The sequence below is a fragment of the Actinia tenebrosa genome, unplaced genomic scaffold, assembly GCF_029948245.1.
Source record: "Actinia tenebrosa isolate PJP-AT-01 unplaced genomic scaffold, QUT_ActTen_1.0 PGA_scaffold8__29_contigs__length_14323225, whole genome shotgun sequence".
NCBI classification, from domain to species: Eukaryota; Metazoa; Cnidaria; class Anthozoa; order Actiniaria; family Actiniidae; genus Actinia; species Actinia tenebrosa.
In genome coordinates, this window is record NW_028292585.1 from 1494425 (window position 1) to 1518019 (window position 23595).

Here is a 23595-nt window from a genome sequence, read left to right on the forward strand (position 1 = left end):
ACCTGGACATGAGCAAGGAAGAAGCCAAAAACTTGCATATTACCATAGCCGGCTCTTTGGAGGAACGGCGGCAGTTGGTTGCCGAAATCGACACTAAAGAAGAGCAAATCCGGCAAAGAGATCAGGCTATTGAAGACCTGGAGGGGCAAATAGAGCGGCAGCAGGAAATAATCAATGACCAGACTCGTCCCGAAGAGGAAAGGGAGGCAGCCCAAAAGGAAGTAGAAACCCTTCAGGTGCGCCTTGCGGAATTACAGGCACAAAAGGACAACCTGGAAAAGGAGTTGGGGCTTACCACCAAGGAAAAAGTAAAAAGAGCCCTTTTGAAGTATGGTATTCCTCTTGCATTTGCGGTTGCTATTAGCACCGTAGTAGGAGTTATCCTTAACGCGCTTAAGGCTACGGGTGCAGGCGTAAAGAAATTAGGAAATGGGCTGACGGACTTGGGAAAAAAGATGGCAGCCGGTCTTCCTGGGCTGCTGGGTTCGGTTGTTTCCTTGGCACTTAGGGCCGGCGGCAAACTGTTAAAGTTCGTGGGGAATAACATTTGGATCTTGGTCGTCGCTATTGGAGTGGTACTCCTGAAGAAGATGAAGGGTTGATCTTATCCTTGTACGTTACTGGCGGCTTATCGTCGTCGGGTACCCGAGGCATCCTCGACTGGGGATAAGTAAAGACAGTGTTAGCACCGCCTTGATAATTCGGCATTAGCGGTAGGGCAGTCATGGTGCTAATGGGCTTATGATTCCAAGTAGCATCTACAGCAGGAGCGCCTACGGCGTTCAGTCGAAGGTAGGCAACGTCGTTGGGAAGAATCTGAAGCTTCGTATATTGACAATTGGCTATCATATGAAAAATTACTGGCGTTAAGTCTTCTCCGCTTTTTGGAGGGGGCTCCGACGAGAAATGAACTGGGTTCCTATTGTTATCTTTTTTTCTGTAAGGTAGTAATGAATGGTTATTCTCATCAACGATCCTAAACCCAGCATTGCATGAATACCCCGTGTTAATGCTAATAGTACACATGATTAATCCCAGGCCCCCAACCTTCACCCACAGCCCGGTGTCATACCAATGCTGTTCTGAGTACTCCTTTTCCTCCAGGTAATGGAGAAACCAATCTTCCTTCATGTGTGGGTTATTCATATATTACAGGGAACAAGTCCCCTTCGTTAGAAGGGGCAGCAAACATAGTTTGCTTCTAGAGACTAAGGACCGTAAAAGTGCTAATGGTCTTATGATTATAGGCTGTATCTCTTTGATTTTCTATGCTATTTATGCAAACGCTCCCTGAGTCATCTACGCGCATTTGCAGCTTCACTTTCCCGTGGCAATCAGCAACCATGTGGAAAGTCCAAACCGATAGATTTTCGGCGCTTTGGGGGTTTGGCTCTACGGAGAAATGCGCAGGCTCCCTGTTGTTTGTCTTATTTCTCATAGGCTGCAGTATGCCATTCTCATCCAGGAAACTAAAGCCCACGTTGGCATGGCTGCTCGTACCAATGCAAATACTGCATATTATCAGCTTCTTTCCTGAGTAGTTCAGGTCCACAGACATCCCCGTGACATCAACCCAAGATGCCTGGTTGTATTTTTTCTCGCCTGTGTAAGTCGTATAGACACAATCTATACCAGCTACGTAGGGGTTGTTCATCGCCATATATAATAGCTCAGACCAACGCCTGCGGCGGCTAAGCCGGCTTTTAGTAAGTTATGGTCATATTCCTCGGTAACCTTCTTTACTGGTTTCTTTGGTGGCTTTTCTACATGCGCCTTCTTTGATGGTTTTTCTACATGTTCCTTTTTTGGTTTCTCTACGAAGTGAGGAATGCCCTTGGTCATGTCAGAGTTCACGTCATTCACCCCAAACTTCATACCCTTAGTAGCTCGCTGCAGCTTGTTGTTATAACCCACAACGGAATTAGCGTTGATAACCAAATTACTTGGCATTAACCAACAACCAGGCGACAAAGCGTAATCCAGTCTAACCTTTGATTGCTGCACCGCTAATTGATATCTCTGCACCGATTTAGATATGTCATTTTCTATTATTGCGGACTCAAATAAAGTTAGGAATTCTTGTTGCGTTTCCTGTGAAGCACCTTGGGATCCAACAATGGGGCTGCGGGTATTTACCTGCGCTCCTAAGATGCAGTACACGAATGCCTCTATGCTGCGGTTAATTCGAGCTAGGTTTCTTAGGCCTTTTCCTTTTAATAATACAAATGGGTCCCATGGACTGGGGTAAATCGTCTCAATCTTCTCAATAAGATTAAGGTTCCACCTACTACCACCTAAATCTGCAAACTCTAACTTACCTGGGTATTTTTGATGATACATGTCTGCGGGGTATGTCCCAGTCGGATGGTAAAGATAAATGATACCTAAGCCATGCGTGGCGCCCTCCCGACAACGAAAGTCTCTTTGCTGCGGCTTAAACTCATTCATTAGCCTTTCTAGGGCAGCGGAATCGTAGTGGTTATTCATTCTATTAAAAAGCTTCTCCCCCGGTAATGGCACGTTAAGCTCCTTCAATAGGCGGCGTATAGTAAAAGCCACATGGAACCTTAGAAAAGCAGTGTTAAACATGTCCACGGCAACCCCGCAGCCCTTCGTAGCCGCCCAAACTGCAAAGTTTAACTGCTGCGTCCAATATTTAAAGTTAGGTCCCTTTAACCATTCTCTGGCTTCTTTTCCTGAAGTGTGCGTAAGGTTAAAATCCTTAAAGATATTCCTTACTACTACGTCAAACGTTTGCTTACCCACTGGAATCTTCAAATGCGTTACTATTTTATCAAAGTCGTTTACACCACCTTCGGCATCGTAAAATGGGTAATTCTGGTTGGTTATTAATAGATTCTTTGGAAAATTAGGTAGTCTTTCTTTATGCACGGGTTTTGGTTTAACATAACCAGGTGGTAAAATCTTAGGATGCTTGGCGGTCGCCTTTGGCTCCAAGTCCGCATTACTGTACATTCTTTCGCCGTTGAAGTGAATCCCGTCGGGTCTACGCTCAAACTTACTAGGGTCTGCATGCGGAAACATCTTCCTAAATGCTCTCCAATTATCGTGATGTGGCTGCTCCTCAATGTCATTCCCAAAAGCGTCGTACATACTATATATAATGGATGTTATACCATCAGCACCTCCACTTTATCCTGAACTTCCTAAGGAACCTAACGAACTAAACGCCGAAAACTTCAGGCTTAATAAAGCGAACTTAATCCTGGCTTACTTGGAAGGGCAGACAAAACACTACGAAAAAGTTAGGAAGAAATACGTTAGAGCCCGTAGCACGCTACATAAGATTGCGATAACTTCAGGATCCATATCCGTTGTGTTGACGGGCTCCGGCGTTGCTACTTCGCTTACTGGACCGGGAATAATTGTTGGAGTTCCTTTGGCCGGCGTTGGGGCAGCCTGTGGTATTATTTCTGCTGTTGCTACGGGCATTATGAAACAGTTGTCAAGCAAAATATCCAAGCATGACACGACAATAGCTCTGTCTAGGGCTAAAGTAAATACGATTTCCGATCTTGTCTCAAAGGCTTTGCGTGACAGAAAGATAGACGATGTAGAATTCTCGCTTATCTTAGCCGAAGAGGAAAAGTACGAGAAATTAAAGACGGAAATAAGGAATAAAAAAACAGCCGTAAAAGATCTTTCCGAGGAATCTCGCAAAAAGATCTACCAGGAGGCAAAAGAAGAGCTTCAAAGAAAGCTTGCTCAGTAAGCATCTGCTTCGAAAAGAGCGTGACAGGATTCTATTTACATATTGAACGTCGGCTGTCTGGTTCATATGCAAATTAGAGTGCAAGACATAAATATAATAATTTTCACATAGATAAGCGTCCAGATGTGTCTGGCGTTCGCTTGTGATCGTGGACTTTGGAGCTGGGGAGGCCTAAAGTCCCGAGTTCAAGCCTCGCTGTAGACGCATTTGGACCGGTTGCTGTGAGTGAAAAAAAAAGCCTCCCCCACTCACAGCAACCGTGGGGGGAGGGGTGGAAAAGATAAAAAGTGCGATTCAACCCCGCGATGGGGGGTTTCGCGATTGGAAAAGTCAGGGGGTGTCTCGGGACGCCGTCCGGAGTTCACCCTCTGGTGGGTCGTAAGAAAGATATATGTGTATGTACTAGAGGGCCTCTGGCGCGGGATGAAATAAGCCCCGTAAGCCCAAAATGCAAAAAACCCCACGGGGGATAGCTTGGTGTTCTGCGCGATGCGTTCCCCAGTGGGGTTTCTGGCAAAACAAACGCCAGTTTTGCATTTTTATTTTCTTGGAATCCATCCTAACAGGGGGTGGTTGGGGTCTATTTCGTAAAATATGTCGTAAATTATGTCAGGGTAATAAGGAATATCCTTATCCAACCGACAAAACATCCACTTGGCTTTTGCCATATCAGAAACCTCAGGAATAGACTTACCGGTAATTTCAGACAAAAGATAGGGAATAGCTTTGTAATATTTCCCTTTATATTCATGCATCGTATATAAGACTTATCTTTTAACCTTCGTGACACAGCAGCAGGTAGGAATTATTTCGCAACGCGGGTTATTTCCGATGCGGACGCATACATTTAGAGGGGCCTTTGACGCAGGTAATACCCGTGAAATTCAATGTTTAGTAACTCGGATTTCGCGAGTCTTCCTACCTGCTGCTCATGTGCTGTCATTTCCGTCGAGTGGCAGCTTTCAGATTCTGTTTGTTGATTATATAAACTGAATAGACTTGTAGTATTATAGGTCTTTTCTAATAAGCTTTGCTTTAGAACCATATTCAACTGTTCATTCTCTTCTTCCTTTGTCACTGGGGCACAACGAAAAAGTAGATCATTAAGTAGACATCTCTGTCTGTGATTTTTGTTGTCCTGGATCCTGTGGGAACATAATGCCATGACTTTCAAGAAGACTCTGTGCTGGATTTTTCCTCGACTTAGCTTGTTTCAGTGTTTAATTTGTCATGTTTTGTTCAAGTGCTTCTGACAAGAGTGTAGACACTTTGTGTTTCGGCGGTATTTTCCCACCATATTTGATCTTGCAATAAGTTTCAATAATAGATACGTGTTTACGCAGAAGCGACCAATTTCGTAAACCTCCGGGAGATGAGTAGGTATGAGAATTCTCCTTCAAAATACTTTTTTCTATTTGGTTGAATAATGATTCGTTTATGTTCTGTGAAGCCTGTCTTTTCAGTTCCAATTCTCTTTCCATTTTGGAAACTTCAGATTTTAGCTTGTTTATAACCAACCTCCGCTCCCTGTTCTGTGACTCTCCAGGATGGAGTTTCTCTTCTCCGCAATGGAATACAGAACTGCACTTTCCATAACTACAATTTCGGGCAGTGTGCCCTAGTCGCAGATGACAACTCCGACACATGTTCCCGTCAGATGGATTGGAACGCACTTTCAGCAATTTTAGTGAGATTTCATGGTCCACCTGTTCAAGTTTAAGTATCTCATTCTTCTTTTCCTCGATATCTTTCTTTGTTTTTGCTACATATCTCTCAAAGGGAGTACTGCATTTATCTTGTTTCGCAGATGATCTGAGTTTAAATCCCGGTGATGGCAAGTCAGTATTTGTAAAAGCGAGTTTTTTTTTTTGATGTTGGGATCGAGGGTCGATTATCTGACACAGAAGGTGAATTATTAGCAAGAATTTTCTTTTCAATAAAACCAAGTCGCGCGACTTGTAGACCACTTGTAATGAATTACAAAACCGCCTGCTTTGACGAACAGTAAGACACATGTTAGTCACAAGCTTCAAAGTCCCGCCTGGTGTTACATTCGGGTCTTGTCAAGCAGGTAGGTGACACACTACAGCAAGCACTTGTATTCTTTTTCATTATATTTTTGATTCTACTTCGCTACTGTGTCAGATTAGTGACTTCGATATATACTTATTTCAACAAGTTAGTCACCAAAAACCTAGAAAGCTGAGATCACTGAGGATCGTGGGAGACAATTCATTTCTCAATTCACTTCTCTCTCTTTTACTCCGACGAAGGACTAGCGTCCGAAACGTCAGTAAGTTTTTTCATCTTTTCACGGTGTATAATTTACCTTTTCATCATTACTCAAACAAGTAAAGCTTTTTTGATACAACCTGCAGCTTGATGATACTCAGGAGAGGTGAGACTGTTACTGGTAGGATGTGCAAGTCCATCAACAGTTATCAAATCGGTTGAAACATGTAAAACGTATCTACCCCATAATCCTTGTCGGCCTCAGCTTTATAGCTTTTCAGGTGACTAACTTTATTGTAATAAGTATATACTTCTTCTTTCTTTGAGTGTTGCCCTAAGTATTCAATTATACGGAATCTTGATTTTTTCGAGAGTCTCAATCTCCCGCGGCTACAGGTTGTTGTCAGTGTTCATGAGAATGCGCTCCACGCGGCCGTCTTGCCGAAAGATAAGCTAAAATAGCTGTAAACGTCCATCAACACTTTAGAAAACTAATAGCCATCTGTCCATTTCAACCTTTTTTCTTTTTGCTTGTTTCCGGCTTTCATTTTTATTTTTAACAAAAATCCAAAATAAATTAGTTTAATTGACGTCTAAGAGGTTACGCTTCCTCACCCCTTCAGCTGAAACTTTACCAGGGAAGTAGGCCTTTAAAACGTCGCCTAAAAGTTAGTACAGCTTTAACCTTTTGATAAAAATCTTACCTCACTTATCTCTAAAATCTCAGTTAACTATCCAATATATAACCACTTTCCATACTGACTGGTCAATTAAACAAAAAGCATTCAACCGAGACTTCAAGGTTTAAATGCGAATATCCCTTTAAAACTATCTTACAGTCTAAACGTAGTTTGTGTTTGACTATTCTTCATGTTTTAAATAACCTGCCGATACAGCAGCTTTTATCCCTCCCTCCTGTGGGGAAATCGTTTTTAGTCATGATCACCTTAAGGGGTTAGGGGTGAGAGCGCAGTACACAGTCTAATATGGCCAATATATACAATTGGCCAAGAAATTAGTAGTTAGCTGAAAATCGGCTACCTCCATTCACACCCCAAAGCTATATTGCCGCTATTCTTGGCAAAACTGCAGGGTAGAAGAGTAGACTGTTTTTATCTAGCTACGATGTTCCTCTTTTCAATCCCTGCCTCTCCCTTGAGAATTTGTTTTCAAATATATATACATATACATATATATATATACGTTTCTGCAATCGGGTATAATATATATATATACTTACACTCGATTGCAGAAACGTTGTAGTATACATTTATACATATATCTAATTTATTCAGTATATTTAATGATATGCAAAACAGAAAAATCGCTTTATTTATTGTTTGTTTCATTCAATGACTGTCAAAATATTTTTTCTTGTCTATTAGATCGTACAGATTATAAATGAGTTGTTTTTAAGCGCTGAAAATGGTTATTTGTATAAATGTGTACTACAACGTTTCTGCAATCGAGTGTATATATATACATATACATTTATACATTTATACAAATATCTAGATGATGGCTAGTAAACACTAGCGTGGACTGCGTCGGTGTTTCTAATGAAACAGTTATCGTAGATTGATAAGTTATACACCGTAGTGAAAATAGGAACTGACGTTTCGGACGTTAGTCCTTCGTCGGAGTCAATAGAAAGTAAGAGTCAGAGAGATGTTTATATAGTAGAGGAGAGAGAAAACAAACCAATAAGAAAAAAGCAAGCCATAAAACAAAGGAAAACAAAAGGATCGAAAGCACAATAGGTCAGAAATAACTTAATTATAAGCAAAGCGTTCGTTCATCCCGTGGGGATTAACGGTGCCAAGTGAATGAATTAAGCGCATTTCTTTTGTTTTACGATGATTGTTGTTGCCGCCGATTAGGTGATCGTTTTAGAGACCACCTTTACGACATTCGCAAGAAAGATTTATCTAAACCAGTTGCTCGACACTTTAACTCTGCTAATCACTCTGAGCTTAATGCTATTGTTTTTGGTCTGTGTTTTACCCACGGCAGCAACAATCATCGTATTCTAGCACAACGCCACATAGAGCTATTTTAGACAGTTTGAGACATGGGCCTTAGTGAATGTTAATGGCACTTTATTAATTCATGTAATTTTGACTTGTTTTTGTTTTCAATAAAATATCAATTTTAATTCGTGGAACAAAGTGTTTGGTCATTTGGCGAGCAGTAATTCCAATCATTCAAGTTCTGCAGAGCAAAGTGATCTGGATGTGGAGTGTGCCAAAAAGAATGAAAAAAGAAAAAAGCCCAAAACCAAACGAAAACGCTCCAAAGGTAAAAGCAAGGCCGAGGACGTGCACGTGGCTACGTTCAAGAAAGCCATGAAAACATTGGACAAGGTTAACATGCTTTTGGACAAGTACGCGGACAGTTCCAGCTCAACTGATTAATTCGAATATACTTAAATATGGTATACTCAGGACATTATCTGACTGAATTCATTGTTAACTTATGAGACCAAATTAATGCTACAGTTTCGATAAATCTTATTATGGTTATATTTAAATATGTCAGTAAAACTCGAAATACTTCTTTGTACGCCAGATACTTTGACTTGTTTTTTTGTTTTATAAGATATCAATTTTGATTTGTGGAACAAAGTGTGTATGGGTTAGATAGAGTCAGGTTCGTAGACGCAATGCCTGATCGGGTGGTTAGTTAAACTCATTTGCATATTTTGTTGACTCATTATCATAAATAGTGAGTTAGTGAGCTTACACGGAACATCTCTAATAAGTTACTATTTCGAGAATGTTTTTCTCTAATATTTTCCCTTAATAATATTTTCTCCTTCTACATTAGTCAAGTACATACTACGTATATATTATGTATATCTAATCAACACTTATAGCCCACTGTAATCAACACTTCTACCGTCCTTCCGACGAATCACCTTCATAAGTCTTGCAACATGGATGCACGAATGATTTCAAATTGCAAGAAAGAACAAAAATTCACTGACTTGCTTTCTTCTCTTTTCTTAGTGCTAGAAATTGCATTGCCGGTGTAAAATGTATTTTGTTTCTTTTCTTATTTTGATAATTAAAACTATTTTTTTGGAAATATTTGTGCCAAATGTCTGAAGACTCATTCCGCCCTTAAAACATGTAGCTTGTTATACCATTCTCGTACCCCGGCAAAGCTAGCTTCTCAGTTTTCTAACAAAAAAGTCGATGACGGCACATAAAAAACACTATAGTTTGACAGCCCTCAAAAATCAACCACACCCTATATCCATTGTTTGATGTAGGTTCTTAAATTCGGCGTAAAACCCAGATTCTTAAAGCCAGGAGCGGAATGGATATCAACAGGGGAGAACGGGGCTGAATTATAAACCCGAGATAGGCTTTTAATTACTTTTCCTTATACTTGCCCGAGAGAACGCAAGGTATGAAAACAATACTATTTTGATTTCTATCGGAACAATAGAGTGCAAACACGGATGTATCGTAAACCAGTTCAAACGCACGGGCTCGGTTTTGCATTAGAATTTAAGACCTCGCCCTAGCGTTTGAACCTTTATTTATTGTTTCATTGTTTTTAAGCAGTGTCATTTTGCAGATATCTGTTGCATGAATATTATATAGTACGATATTAGTAATACTGAATAGGCTATATACAAAAATGAATTGCTCAACTAAACCAATGATTTTTTTAAGAATCACAAGACTGTATTAGGGCAATTTTTTCAAGATGATTAACAAAGCCTAGCATTATGAAAAATTTACATTAAACTAACATTCTTTGTTTTTTGTTTCAAAACAAAAAACAAAAAACTTATTCAAATTAATAGACCTGAATGTCCAACTAAATGATATTTAAAACAAGTCAAGTGTAATATAACATATGTACCGTACCTTCTCGTTGATTCAAACTCCCATCTCTGTTTATCGTACCCGTAACAAGTAGCAAAGACAAAACCATAGCCGTAGCTGACACCAAAAACCACCAAAAACAAGACAAACTTGGCAATCCCCGACAGTCCTGATGCCTGTTTTTCAGCCGGTTCCGCAATGCCGAAAGATTGCATTGAGTTCTTTCTCAAAGTATTTCTGTTTTCTTCTAAAACTTTACCAGCTGCAATGTGAACCGGATCTTTAAAGAAGTCTTCACCAAATGTGGGATTCTTGATAATCCCTTCTTCGTGGCCAAACGAGCTCATGGTTAAACAATTATCCAAACTGAGAGAAGTCCATTTCCTTCGCGAAAGAGCCGTTGTCGTCTTTTCACATGGTTGCACTTTGACAAAAAATACTCTTGGTGAACTATTTTAAAATTGTTTAATTGACCTAGTTCTTGCATTGTCCTTAAATATAATAACACCCATAAATGTAACGGATGTTTGCGCCGTCACTCTGGTCAGTCGAACGTGATAGTACAAGCCAAGAGAATATGTTCATATTCTCTTGTACAAGCTCCATATCCCAATCTTTCTAAATCGACTTTTTAAGCCTATGTAATATGGAAGATTGAGGAAATATCCTTAAAAAATTTTTTTTGAGCTATTTTTAAGAAATTATTTAAGCCAATACTCCAATAATGATGTTTTAATTTAGAAATATACGAGTAAATATAACTGGTTGGAATGCAACAGATAAGTAGTGCGATAAAGGCCGGTTTAGACGATACGATTTTCGCCTACAACTATCGCATACAACACGCTCGCGTCTGTCGTAGGCGAGTTGTAGGCTTGATTTACACGCTACGACTCGAGTTGTAGGATGGCGCAAGCGTGTTGTATACGATAGTTGTAGGCGAAAATCGCACCGTCTAAACCGGCCTTAATAGTCGCTTGCTTTACTAACCTACTGATTTTATTACTAATCCTGTTGCATATATCGTTTCATTAAGCACATTTCTATCTACGGTGTACTGGATTTTCATTTATTCTAAAGTGAATAAATCAGCGGTGATGCCCCATTTTCCCGCCATTAATTTAGCCTCAGGCAGGTGCTCACAGGCATCCATCACTAACGTGCGTGCGCATCTCGGATGAGGAGGAAGCAGGAAGCAAAAAGAATAAATTGGAGGTTTGTGCTCATATAACTCTTTTAAAAACCCTTAACTAGTATTTCTATAAACCCAGTGAAAGACTTGAAAGCTTTTTTCGAATTTAGGGGCATTTTTAAAGGTTTTTTTGGAAGAAATATCAATGCTAAGACTTTAAAAGGCTCCCCTGTCGAGTCTTCTTTGAATTATAATTTTTGAAATGATTTCTTTTATTCAATGCGTCTTTCCCCGAAAAAGAAGAAGGAAAATAAGGATTTTGATGTTTTCCATTATTTAAGGCAGTTGGAACTTTTGAAGCCGTAGTTACTAGTTAAACCTCTAGTTGTCAGGTTGAATTTTTTACGGTCGTTGGTTGAAATCCTTCCTATCCCCACTAATGACGTTCAGTCCATGAATGTTAACAATACTTTATTTTACTGCATTTATGTTCGTTTACATTTTGATGTTATTTCATAGTCATCAGAAATATAAAACTAGAACCTAAAGACCTTCTATTTGGTTATTATTTCCTATAAACATACCAATCATATTATGTATTAAAATATTTGCTCAGCAAATTTATTTGTTTACTTCAAAATTCTAAAACCCTAAAAAGAAAACTAATGGAAAACCAAAAAACTTATTCTATTTACATATAAACAGTGATTTTAGTAGAGTGCAAACAATTAATCCGTGAAACACTGTTTACTAAATAGTACAAAATAGTGCTAATTAAACAATAGAAAACAATAGAATTTGCATAAAATTGCACTATTTAGTATCACTAAAGTTTCACGGTAATATTGTTTGCACTCTAAAAGAAACCCTCAAAACTTGACTTAGTTCAGAGCTTTATTTATCAAAATAATGATAATACTATATTTGCTCAGCAAACAGTCTCAGGTCATGAATTTATTTATCACTAGTATTTATAGTATTTTATAGTATTTATAATATGATACAGTATGTACCAGTGCACCTATATACTTATATATCTATTCCACAGATATTAAAGACAACTTTAGCATAAGATTTAACTCATTTGATCTCAGAAATATAATTGCATTGATCAATATATTTTGTAATCAATAAGCAAGTTGTATTGATATACTTTTGCATTATTTGCTAAACAAACGCAGTAGTATCCCCTGCAGCCATTTATAGCATTCTCCCTAAAATATACTGGGAGTATAGTATGAGCACAAAACACCTGCAAGGGAGAGTACAAATACATTGCCCTCATTATAGTTTGTTTAGCAAACCAACACTCCTTGTGGACTGTGCAATATATGGATTTTTGATGAAATTTACCTTTCCAAACTTCATACTAATAAAATAGGTTATCTGGATTTGGTAACAAAATGATAAGCTCTTACATAATTTATTCCCAAATTCAGTCTTTATTTGAACTTTGAATAGGCAAAAAAGTACAGTGCACAGATTTAACTACTCTCTACCAACAAGTTTTGACAAACATCATAGTTAATAGAGGGGAATGGTTATGAAACCTATTGTTATAGGTCTTTGTTCGCTTTTGAGGTTGAACCGGTATTGACAGTGCACAATGTTTGATTTATGCTCATCCGAAATTGCAAAATAAGTAAACATAAACTTTGTCTATGGGATTGTTGTAAGGAATATTCAAATGTCTCTTATAAATCTTTAAGGATTTTGAACTAGCAGTCAAAAGAAAGATTTTTGTCTGTTCACTCAGTGATTGCCAACAATAGTAAAACAATGGTAAAACAAAGGACTGTGCAACTGTCACACTTGAAAAAAGTGAACAAAGATCTATAACAATAGGTTTCATAACCATTCCCCTCTATTAACTATGCAAACATACAACACCTCATTTCACTTCAAAAACTTTACTTTGAATACTAATGAATAAAGTTTTTGAAAGAGCTATTTTTTTGGCCTTAAACATGAGATTAGTAAAATCCAGAATGTGCACTTTTAATTTAATATTTTTTATAATTTAATGTTTATTGTCATCACTGACAATCCTAATTTGGGATCACTTAATATGTACAATTTTTTGACTGTGAAGTTCCTCACCTAATGTAACAGAAACATATATGTATTATAAATTATATATACCTAAAATGATAAATAGATTGTCTAAAGAAAACCTAATCTTAACATTTCTAAATTTAATACTTTTACGAAAACAACAACAGAAGAAGTTATTTTTTTGAATATTGTGAGGCTTGAAAATGGATTAAAATTGTCATGAATTATTTGAATAGGAAAAACGTCTTCTTATTATGTTCTAAAATAAACTTTATATATATTTACATGGTATTTGGACAAAGCCAATAGTGAAGAATACACATCACCTTCTTGTCTGAATTTCCAGGGTTATCTGGATCTTGTTGAGGAGGAAAGAGTGTAGACTCACCCTTGCAAGTGCACTCATAGTTGGGATTACCACCACTTCGGGGAATATATACTTCCAGATTGTATTCTTTTGCTCCAATAGTAGAACAGAATGGTCCAATGATAACATAACCCTGTAGAAGGCATTAGATGAACTGAGGGTTAGAATTCTTTTAAGAATATTTCCTAAGCAAAAACCTTTCAAAAATAGATCTTGAAATTTAAAAAAACATTATTAATCCATTGTTCCTCCTCAGATAATAGTGAACTAATCATATTGTAGCAATTTTTCCAGTGCAATTAGTCCCACAAACAATTACGGTCTCTGTTTTAAAGAGTACTACAGGAATTAGGAGGCATTTTCTTTAAGTCAAAGGACAGCAAATGATAGAAAACAATTTATAATCAAATTTCCACAATCAGAGTTTTAAACTTTGAGATACTGTATTCTAGCTAATTTGTTGAGCTTGTGGGACATTTGCCATACATTTACACTAAAATATTGGTAACTTCGTTTGCTCATAGCTTATTTTAGAAATTCTCTAATGCTCCAATTTTCTTCTCAGCGTTGTATTATAAGTAGCTCTACATGGTTATAAGGATTGTTTTTTGATTGGAACCAAAAAGTACTTTAGCACCAGCAAAATACTTGTGGTTGCAAACAAAGAATAGGGAGCAGAAACATAAATTACAGAGAGGACATTCAAACTGCAAACACAAGTTTTTTTTAGGTTGTTTCCTGTGAACTTTCTACTGTTTCAAACCCTATCATAAAATGAAGTATTCAGTTCAAATACAACAAGAGATCAAAATAAAACTTATTTCCAATTGATTGAAAACAGGGATAATTTTTTACTGTATACATTTTTTTAACTGACAAAAAAATTGAAGTCCTCACTGCAAAAGGGACTTGCTAAAGTCTGACTACATTTTAACCACATAAAGGATAAGAGAAATGAGAACTTTAATACTATCAGTGAAACTTACATTTGGCTGAAGTTTATTAACTGTTACACTTGTTGCATCTCCTTGCAAGTGTGTCACTCCTTTCTCCTTGCTATAGGTGCACAGACTAAAGTTGCCTGGTCCAGGGGGCCCCTGTGAGCCATTTAGACCTTTAGCTCCTTGAGGCCCAATAGGACCTTTTGGTCCCTGAGGTCCTTGTTTACCAATGGATCCATTTATCCCAGGTAGTCCTTGTGGACCTTCCATCTTTTCAACGTCTTTAATCTGAAATTTGATAAAATGAAAAGCTCTGTTACATATCTGTTCAGGGATAGTACTTATATTGTATTATGACATTTATGTGCTGCATCGTAAAGAAAGTGAATATACATTTACCTTGATATTTAGACTACTGTTGACTGCCATAAGTTGTGATATGATTCCGTTATCAGCTGCATGAAGCTTATCGCTTGCTACAGCAAGCTATGAAAACAAGACAAAAAAATAGACAGGAAATGTTAATTTATTTTTGCAACTATTATACCAGAATGTACAGGGTAGATTTAAAGTGTATATGACACGAAAACATTTCATCGTTTTAAATGTATAGCTTGTTAATAATAATAAATATATCGTAGTAAAATTTGTTTCAAAAGCTTAATTCTTGAGATATGTGAGAAAATTAAGCCCAATTTGTGACGTCATTTTGTTGACACGTACTCTAGATTCGGTAGTAACACACTAAATAAAAATTGTAATTCGTATAAAATAACAACAAAAGGCATATTCTATTCAGCTTCATTTGATAGCTTACGTAGTACTCTTCAAATGTTGGGAAACTGAAAAGTGTACTACCTGAAATTAAGATTCTACATTCAAACATATTTCGTGTATTTGCAACTAAATCTGGAGTATTGTAAACAAAATGATGTCACGACATGTGCTAAATTTTCTTGAATTTCTAGAGAAATACGTTTTTGAAACAAATTTAACTGTGATATTCTTATTAATGCCAATAAAATACACATTTTTAACATAAATTTTTTTTCGTGTCATATGCACTTTAAGGTAATTACTGTAGTTTTGCACTGCACATCCCTACTGCAGGAAATATTCAGACTTTGATATACATAGCATTGAAATAATAAGAATTAGTCATTAATTAGTGGCAAAACTTCTCTTTTCTGTTTTGAGGCTGCATTTCGTACTTTAGCTAGGTGCAGCATGAAAACAAACAGTAATGACCAGTGAACATGAACAAAGTTACAGCTGTCATATTGGAATTTCAACAAAGTTCTAGGTTCAGACTTTGAAATATTTTCAAAAATGTACTGCAGAAACTGCTTTGTGTCTGATATTGGGTTACAACTGATGCTGGAAAAATTTATTTTTGGAATAGTTATGACTTTATTAATAACTGTGCAAAAAATCTGATTGGCTTTACTTCTACACAATTACCTTCTTTTGTTACCATTCATTCATCTTATTTTACTAAAAATCATCCTCTCTTGTTCGCTCATTAAGTCCATAATTTGCAAAGTCAGTTCTATACTTTTGCCCAAAATTATATATCGTTTAATAGGACCATAAAAAGTTCAGATGTGGGAGTTTTCACCCCCCTTCCAACAACAAGTATTGTTTTGCACCTGAATAGCAAGAAATTCTATGAAAGTACTTTATTGATAGAACTAAATCAATTATCACCACCAAATCCAACCTCTGCTTACAACCCACATCAAGTCTATATACTGTAAGTTTATGGATAAGAAGACTCACTTTTGAATTAACATATCTTTGAAGCTCCAAGATTGAAAGAGATCCATTTGCTAGGGGAAATGGAATGGTTTCATTGGCTCTTCGCTCATTCTGAAAGAAAAAATGAATAACATTTAGGCCTGTACTTAAAAGTGTTTTATCTATATCAATATTACAATATCTAAATAATAAATCTGAACCTTCCAAAACCTCAAAGTTATATCACATTTAACTCGGTATAAATTCTTTTAGCCCACTAAAGTTTAATTATTATTTATAAATTATTTTTCATTTATTACATGTGATAAAAGATATTTACGACTTACCAATAACATCTCCATTCTACTCAGATTGGACTTTAAACTGGTGATGGCCTCTTGCAATGGTTTCTCTGAAAATGACTGTCGTTGTGATGAGGTTTCTGTAAGACATTTTTACAAATAAATAAAATTACTCAGATAAGTAAAACACAGCTAAAATATGTGTTTAGTGGGATCAGGTATTTGTTGAGCTACATGCTTCGAGTTACATGCCCTTCGAGTTACCCGCTAGACCACATCCAAATTTGACATTGTCATGCAGTGTGCACAAATCGATGTCAACAGCTAGAATATTTGCTTAAATAGTTTGATAGGATTTGCAGGCTTCTCTCATAAGTTTGAAGCAAAAGCTTCATGAGCTACATGCTTCGAGTTACATGCTTTTCGAGTTACCTGCTAGACCACACCCAAATTTGACGTTGTCATGCAGTGTGCACAAATCGATATCAACAGCTATAATATTTTCTTAAATAGTTTGATAGGATTTGCAGGCTTTTCTCATAAGTTTGAAGCAAAAGAAAAACATTTTAAGGCAAATTTCAAAAGTTTGACTGTTATTTATTCATTAGAGTGTAACTCAAACTATGAAAGATCTCTTCCTGCAGTTGAGTTACGTGCCTATCGTATAACTCAAACTCACACAACTTTCTTAATGACATCAAGATACGTGCACTATGTGACAACGTCAAATTCAGGCATGGTCGAGTGTGTAATTCGAAAAGCGCATAACTTGAAGCGCATAACTTGATGAATGCACAATGAATACACAAATGAAAAACATCTGCTCATGCTCTAAGTCAAAAATATGTAAATATAAATAGGACTTTCAATTATGCCTGATGGATTGGACTTTACAAAATACCAAAACTTAGGTGTTCATACTTGAAACTTTAAGGCTAATTCTTTTATATTGTTTGTTAATTTAGTATCTTGGTCTCGCAAATGTTTTTGTATACTCAGAGAAAACAAACATTTGTTTTCTCACTCGAACTCTTCCAAATTCTTTGAAAACATTCTGAAATACACACATGCACAAACGTTTTTCATTAGTGTCATATTTTGTAAGATCGGTTTTTAAGTACAATCCCTACCATAAATTCAAAATTGATTGTGTAGTCCCAGAAAATATCCATACCCCACACATGGAGGAAATTGAAAATTCTGGAGGCAAGGGATCAGAAAAGTATTACAGAGTTTGTATGGAAGAAAATTGGAAGCTGCTGGAGGTCGGGGGGGTCCATTTACAAATTCCCTCTGTGGTGGGGGATGGATATTTTCTTGTAACTACACAATCATGAAAAGGACAAATTTATATATGATATGTCTATGTAAAGTATAGAGGTTTTTAACTCCTAGAGTACAAACACTAAAAGTGTGCAACACTTTGCACTATTTAGTAGTAAATAGTGCTAATTAAACAATAGGAAACAATAGGATTAGCATAATTTAGCAATATTTAGTGGTACTTATGTTACACATCTATAGTGTTTGTACTCTAAGATAGTAAAATAAATAAATAATAAAATAATAAAATTAGGAAGGTTAGTAGCTCCTATTTCCATCCCCCCCCCCCCCCCCCCCCCCTGGTGTATAAGACTATGCTACGATTACATATTGAATACTTTTTGTTTCACAGGTTAAGTAAAATCACTCAAACGCTTAGGTTTTTTTTAAATTCAATGACCATCCCAACAGGAAGGCAAAGAATGCAAATTTTTTTGTCCTATTTTTCCATTGTTACTTTCAGTACTAAAAGTATGATCACTATTTATAATCATTATATATCGTATTCTCACTTTGTTCCAAGGAATGCTTTATATTTTATATACTTATTTACATTAATCTCCAACCAATTGTATAATAAATTCTAAAGCATGCTTTATGATAAGGCATTGTCGTACAATAGAAATGACAACAATGCGCCCAAACTGAATAGCTCTAGCAATTTGATACTTCTTGGGTTTAAATACACTTCCTATCATGCAGTCTCGAATATATTCTGTGCCAATCAAACCACGAGTAGTACAATCCTTCTCAGGGTGGTATTGACAAATTTTCGATTTTTTTCATCTGAAAGTGGTAGAGGGAGCTAGTATTTCCACCACGAAGCAGTGGCGTCAGTAAAGCACTCATGCATCTCAAGTTCATTCATTCTAGACGGATTTCTAGAAATGGAGAATGTTGCTAGAATTACGTAAATCGACAAGCATTTTGGTTCCATCAACAAAGCATGCTAGACTCGCACTTAACTTCCCTTGAAGACATTTTTTCCATTGAAAGGAAATGTTAACGCTGACAGTATATTAAACTATTGTGCTAAAGACTAATTCCTTTTCATCCTTCTCTATAATTTATTTCTTGTGATTATTTGTACAGTAGTCTATGGGGTACAATATTAATTATTTGAAATACATTTCTTATGAAAACTATATAAAAATCTGATATTTTTGATTAAAATTTAGGTGTGTCGCTTTCAAGCCTTGCCAACACCCACAGCCAGATTTTTAAAAATTATAAAAGCTTACTACTTCTCTCTACTAATAAATATTTAATAATTTGAAAATCAAAAGACATCAGCCGAATTTTATTTAAAAACCGACGCCCTAAGTAATGTTTCAATTCACTGGCGTTTCCATACGATTGAAATGAATAAGAAGCAGATAGATATACAGTAATATACCCGAGTAGTGGTACCTTATATTCGATCTGAAATGTCTTGAAAGAAACGGGAAGTTGTAAGCCTAAAACAAACGTGGTGTGCTTCCAAAACCGCGTGGTCTTACCTTTGCTGTCTGTTGTACCGTTCCCAGAATGGCATTTCGGTCCAACCTTACCAGCAATCATCAATATAACTAACACAGTCGCAGTCAACGATAGCAGTAAAACAAGATATAATATAACTCGATGGCACACAGGTTCTTGTCCGTGATATGTGTAGCCCGTGTCGGAGTCGTCTGACGATCGAGACATAGATCGTACTCCACGTTTGACTTTGTTCAAAGATTGTAATGGTATAGACATTTCGTATAAGTCATTCGTCTTTTTCCTTGGACCAACATGTTCCCTAGTTAGTGATTGTTGTGCCAAGCGAGCGGGATCCTCATAGTGATGATTATTTGAAGTGTCTTGGTTTTCTTCGTTAGTATACATCGGCGTTAGTAGTCTTTGACTGGATCTACTACTCGGATTTGGCACGAACTGTACTTCAGGTCTATTGATCCCATAGGAGAAACATTCTTGTTCGATAATAGCCGAATCTCGATTCATTTTTCTCAGATCAAACAGCGATTTGTTCTCGTACTCGCGCAGTTTCAATAATACTACAGATCGTGCCACCAGTCAAGAGTTCAGTAGTTTTACGCCAGACGTCGCGCGAAAATCCAGGTAATGTGATTGGATGCTCAGTGTGTTACGATAACCGTCAATATATAATAGCTATGCTGTTTACTAATACAAATCTGTTGCCTGGAAATTCAATAAAAGCCTTCTACCAAATATATTGTATATCACAAGAAATTCCTATTCCAAGATAAAGCCTGTACGAAGGATGATTTTCAGAAATAAAAGACTTCGTTTTAACCAAGTATATGTCTTGTGTCACGTTCTGTTGCCAGTTGTAGTGACGTAACTTGGAAACCACTAGCTACCAAATTAGTAAAGCTAGTCTTAGCTGCGAAACGAGATTTTCATATTTATATCATAGGCTTTTTTCGGTAAAAATCAAAAGTTTCGGTAGATGATATTTGCTTAGGTATAATGATGAAATTTTATTGCATCAGACTAAGACACCTGAAGACAAACGACAACACACGAAGAGTCGACACGTACGCAGCCTCTTCCACCCACAACACTCCCCTCCCACGTGACTGTACTTACGTACTACGAATATATTACTATATTTGCGCAACTTATTCGTTCCGAGAGTTTTTAATGCACGAAGTAGTAGCCTAGGATACTGCTATTATGGCTCAGTTCTCTAGCATGTTCACGAAAAACTACTCAACTGAGGGAACCGTCGAATCTTGTATTGTCTTAATGGTTCTGGTGTTAAATAAACGAAGCCGGTAAAACAGGTGCAAATTTGGTTTCTTTTCAATAAAACCAAGTCGCGCGACTTGTAGACCACTTGTAATGAATTACAAAACCGCCTGCTTTGACGAACAGTAAGACACGTTAGTCACAAGCTTCAAGTCCCGCCTGGTGTTACAATTCGGGTCTTGTCAAGCAGGTAGGTGACACACTACAGCTAGCACTTGTATTCTTTTTCATTATATTTTTGATTCTACTTCGCTACTGTGTCAGATTAGTGACTTCGATATATACTTATTTCAACAAAGTTAGTCACCAAAAACCTAGAAAGCTGAGATCACAGAGGATCATGGGAGACAATTCATTTCAAACGAGTAAAGCTTTTTTTTATACAACCTGCAGCTTGATGATGCTTAGGAGAGGTGGGACTGTTACTGGTAAGATGTGCAAGTCCATCAACAGTTATCAAATCGGTTGAAACATGTAAAATGTATCTACCCCATAATCCTTGTCGGCCTCAGCTTTATAGCTTTTCAGGTGACTAACTTTATTGTAATAAGTATATACTTCGTCTTTCTTTGAGTGTTGCCATAAGTTTTCAATTATGCGGAATCTTGATTTTTTCGAGAGTCTCAGTCTCCCGCGGCTACAGGTTGTTGTCAGTGTTCATGAGAATGCGCTCCACGCGGCCGTCTTGCCGAAAGATAAGCTAAAATAGCTCAGTGTAACGTCCATCAACGCTTTAGAAAACTAATAGCCATCTGTCCATTTCAACCTTTTTTTTTTGCTCGTTTCCGGCTTTCATTTTTATTTTTAACAAAAGTCCAAAATAAATTAGTTTAATTGACGTCTAATAGGTTACGCTTCCTCACCCCTTCAGCTGAAACTTTACCAGGGAAGCAGGCTTTTAGAACGTCGCCTAAAAGTTAGTGCAGCTTTATACTTTTGATAAAAATCTTATCTCACTTATCTCTAAAATCTCAGTTAACTATCCAATATATAACCACTTTCCATACTGACTGGTCAATTAAACAAAAAGCATTCAACCGAGATTTCAAGGTTTAAATGCGAATATCCCTTTAAAACTATCTTACAGTCTAAACGTAGTTCTTTATGTTTGACTATTCTTCATATTTTAAATAACCTGCCAATACAGCAGCTTTTATCCCTCCCCCCTGTGGGGAAATCGTTTTTAGTCATGATCACCTTAAGGGGTTAGGGGTGAGAGCGCAGTACACAGTCTAATATGGCCAATATATACAATTGGCCAAGAAATTAGTAGTTAGCTGAAAATCGGCTACCTCCATTCACACCCCAAAGCTATATTGCCGCTATTCTTGGCAAAATTGCAGGGTAGAAGAGTAGACTGTTTTTATCTAGCTACGATGTTCCTCTTTTCAATCCCTGCCTTTCCCTTGAGAATTTGTTTTCCTATATATATATATATGTACCCCTTTAAAACATAGGCTTATGTGTTTGAATCCATGGTTCCACTCCCCCTAGTTACCGTTCAGCTCTATCCCACAAGCTCAACAAATGGGACAAATCCACTTGGACGAAATGTTTTGCCCATTTAAGACCACGTGTCACTCCCTTGAGAATAAGATTCTTTGTTTGAGGTGTATCCATATTCGTGCGCAACCGTCAAACAAAGAAATAATACTCTAGGGAATGACACGTGGTCTGAAATGGGAAAACAGTGGAGAAGCCGTGTATTACCTACAATATTTCATAGAAATTTAAACTATGATAGCGAAAAATTGATCATAAATTGTTTCTATTGGTTATTGCCCTGTTGCAAGAAAATTGCCTCAAATCCTTGTCGTACTTCTTAAAACAGATACTGCGTAGTTTTTTGTGGGACAAGATTTTAATTCCACTGGGAAAACTGCTGGAACGGTAATTGGTTCGCTGTTGTTTGAGGGGAAACCATGAATTGGCAGAGTCTGATAATGCCGCTGACCTAAAGTTCTGTTGTCTACTCATTTGAATATGAGATTTTTCAGTATTATATGACGTTAGGGGAAAAAATGATAAATTTTGGTAGGATTTGGGTGACGGGGAGTGGGGGGGGGGGGGGGGGGGAGTGATGAAAGATGCAGAAAAAGAAAGGTTTACTCGGATGAATAAAGTCGTATACTAACCTTTGGTCTGCGCCTGGTCATTGGTCTCTCTTAAATGTCCTGTCATTACCATAATAAGAAGAAAGAAGCATAGAAGACAAAGTATTGCAATCACAAACAAGCACAGTTTGATCATTCGATTTTCTCGCAGACAGCCACACCTAGAGCCTTCATCAGTACTTTGACTTGGTGTTCTTTGCTTTTTCTGTAAAGAAGGCTCGTATAGATTGTTAGTCTTATGCCTTGCCATCGAATGTCTTGGAACATTATCCAGTTCAGAAACGGCTTGATAGATTTCCCCCGATGGGGCATAGTCCTTTGGTTTCTTAGGGCTAGGTAGATAAGCATATTGATGACCTGGGTTCTCGCTGACTTCTTCATATCTTTGATTTAATAATCCCCTATTAGTGATTCCCGATGGATCAACTTCGGCCTCCGCTTCATCTACCGCGTATGGATTCACAATTCTACTCCCGTGAGCGTCGTTTTTTCGACCCACTATAATTAATGGTCGAGGAAGGCTTGGTACTATATGACTATAATCCGACAAATCTTGATGGACAACGTTTCCATCGACTGGTGTCTCATATGCCATATTCTGATCGTACTTCAATCGCGAATTGTTCGGCTTGTTTTTGCCTTGATCATCTTGCTCAACTATATCTTGCATGTCAATTTCATCATGAGCTGGATTATCAAAACCAGAGTCGATAGCGTATGGATTCAGCGAATGGTTATCCTTTGAGGTCCGTCTATTAAATAAAGACATGACTGACTGTATTACTCGACAAGAGGAATAATTTCGCTACTAGACCAACTTGATCCCGAAACTAATTTGAATTTGCATTTGACTCGTACTAGCATTCATGTTATCCTACGGTTGACTGACCATGCAAGACAGGCTATTATACCTAGAATACTTTAGCTTGAAATAGCACTACGTCAGTCAATGGGCGGTCATGCTAGTATTCATGTGTGTATTGGCCCTTTTGGACTTATTAGATATTATCATTAGTTACCAACCATGATCACCCTGCACAAATCATATAAGTCATTAAATGAAAAC

At 37.3% G+C, this 23595-nt stretch overlaps 2 protein-coding genes and 1 long non-coding RNA gene across 4 annotated transcripts in view; 2 read left to right on the forward strand and 1 right to left on the reverse strand.

The window, feature by feature from the left end:
* The window catches only part of LOC116289372 (uncharacterized), a 66467-nt gene that overhangs the window by 40826 nt on the left and 2046 nt on the right, over nt 1-23595 (forward strand). The window lies entirely within an intron of this gene.
* LOC116289373 (uncharacterized) lies at nt 11391-23440 on the reverse strand. 2 transcript variants are annotated; one of them, XM_089040840.1, is made up of 6 exons: nt 22551-23440; nt 16384-16478; nt 16079-16168; nt 14699-14785; nt 14345-14587; nt 11391-13491 (listed from the first exon to the last, which is right to left on the reverse strand). In XM_089040840.1, exons 1-6 carry the CDS (start codon nt 23296-23298, stop codon nt 13273-13275), a joined length of 1482 nt encoding a protein of 493 aa, XP_088896966.1. In that variant the 5' UTR covers nt 23299-23440; the 3' UTR covers nt 11391-13272. The 2 variants fall into 2 exon arrangements, with proteins under 2 accessions (XP_088896966.1, XP_088896967.1); XM_089040841.1 differs by lacking the exon at nt 22551-23440 and adding an exon at nt 19161-22400.
* LOC148904930 (serologically defined colon cancer antigen 8-like) overlaps nt 20562-23595 on the forward strand; it is a 35598-nt gene continuing 32564 nt past the window's right edge. The window contains exon 1 of the mRNA XM_089040839.1: nt 20562-20605. The gene's annotated coding sequence lies outside the window, so the exon portion shown is untranslated. The remainder of the gene's footprint in view (nt 20606-23595) is intronic.

Bases quoted from the DNA above. Each gene is read 5' to 3' on its own strand.
- LOC116289373 (XM_089040840.1), bottom strand. From the start codon at position 23,298: ATGTCTTTATTTAATAGACGGACCTCAAAGGATAACCATTCGCTGAAT. The intron at 14,588-14,698 runs GTAAATGTATAT...ATCAAATTTCAG, and splicing joins ACAGTAGTCTAAATATCAAG to ATTAAAGACGTTGAAAAGAT. The intron at 13,492-14,344 runs GTAAGTTTCACT...TGCCTTCTACAG, and splicing joins TTAATAAACTTCAGCCAAAT to GGTTATGTTATCATTGGACC.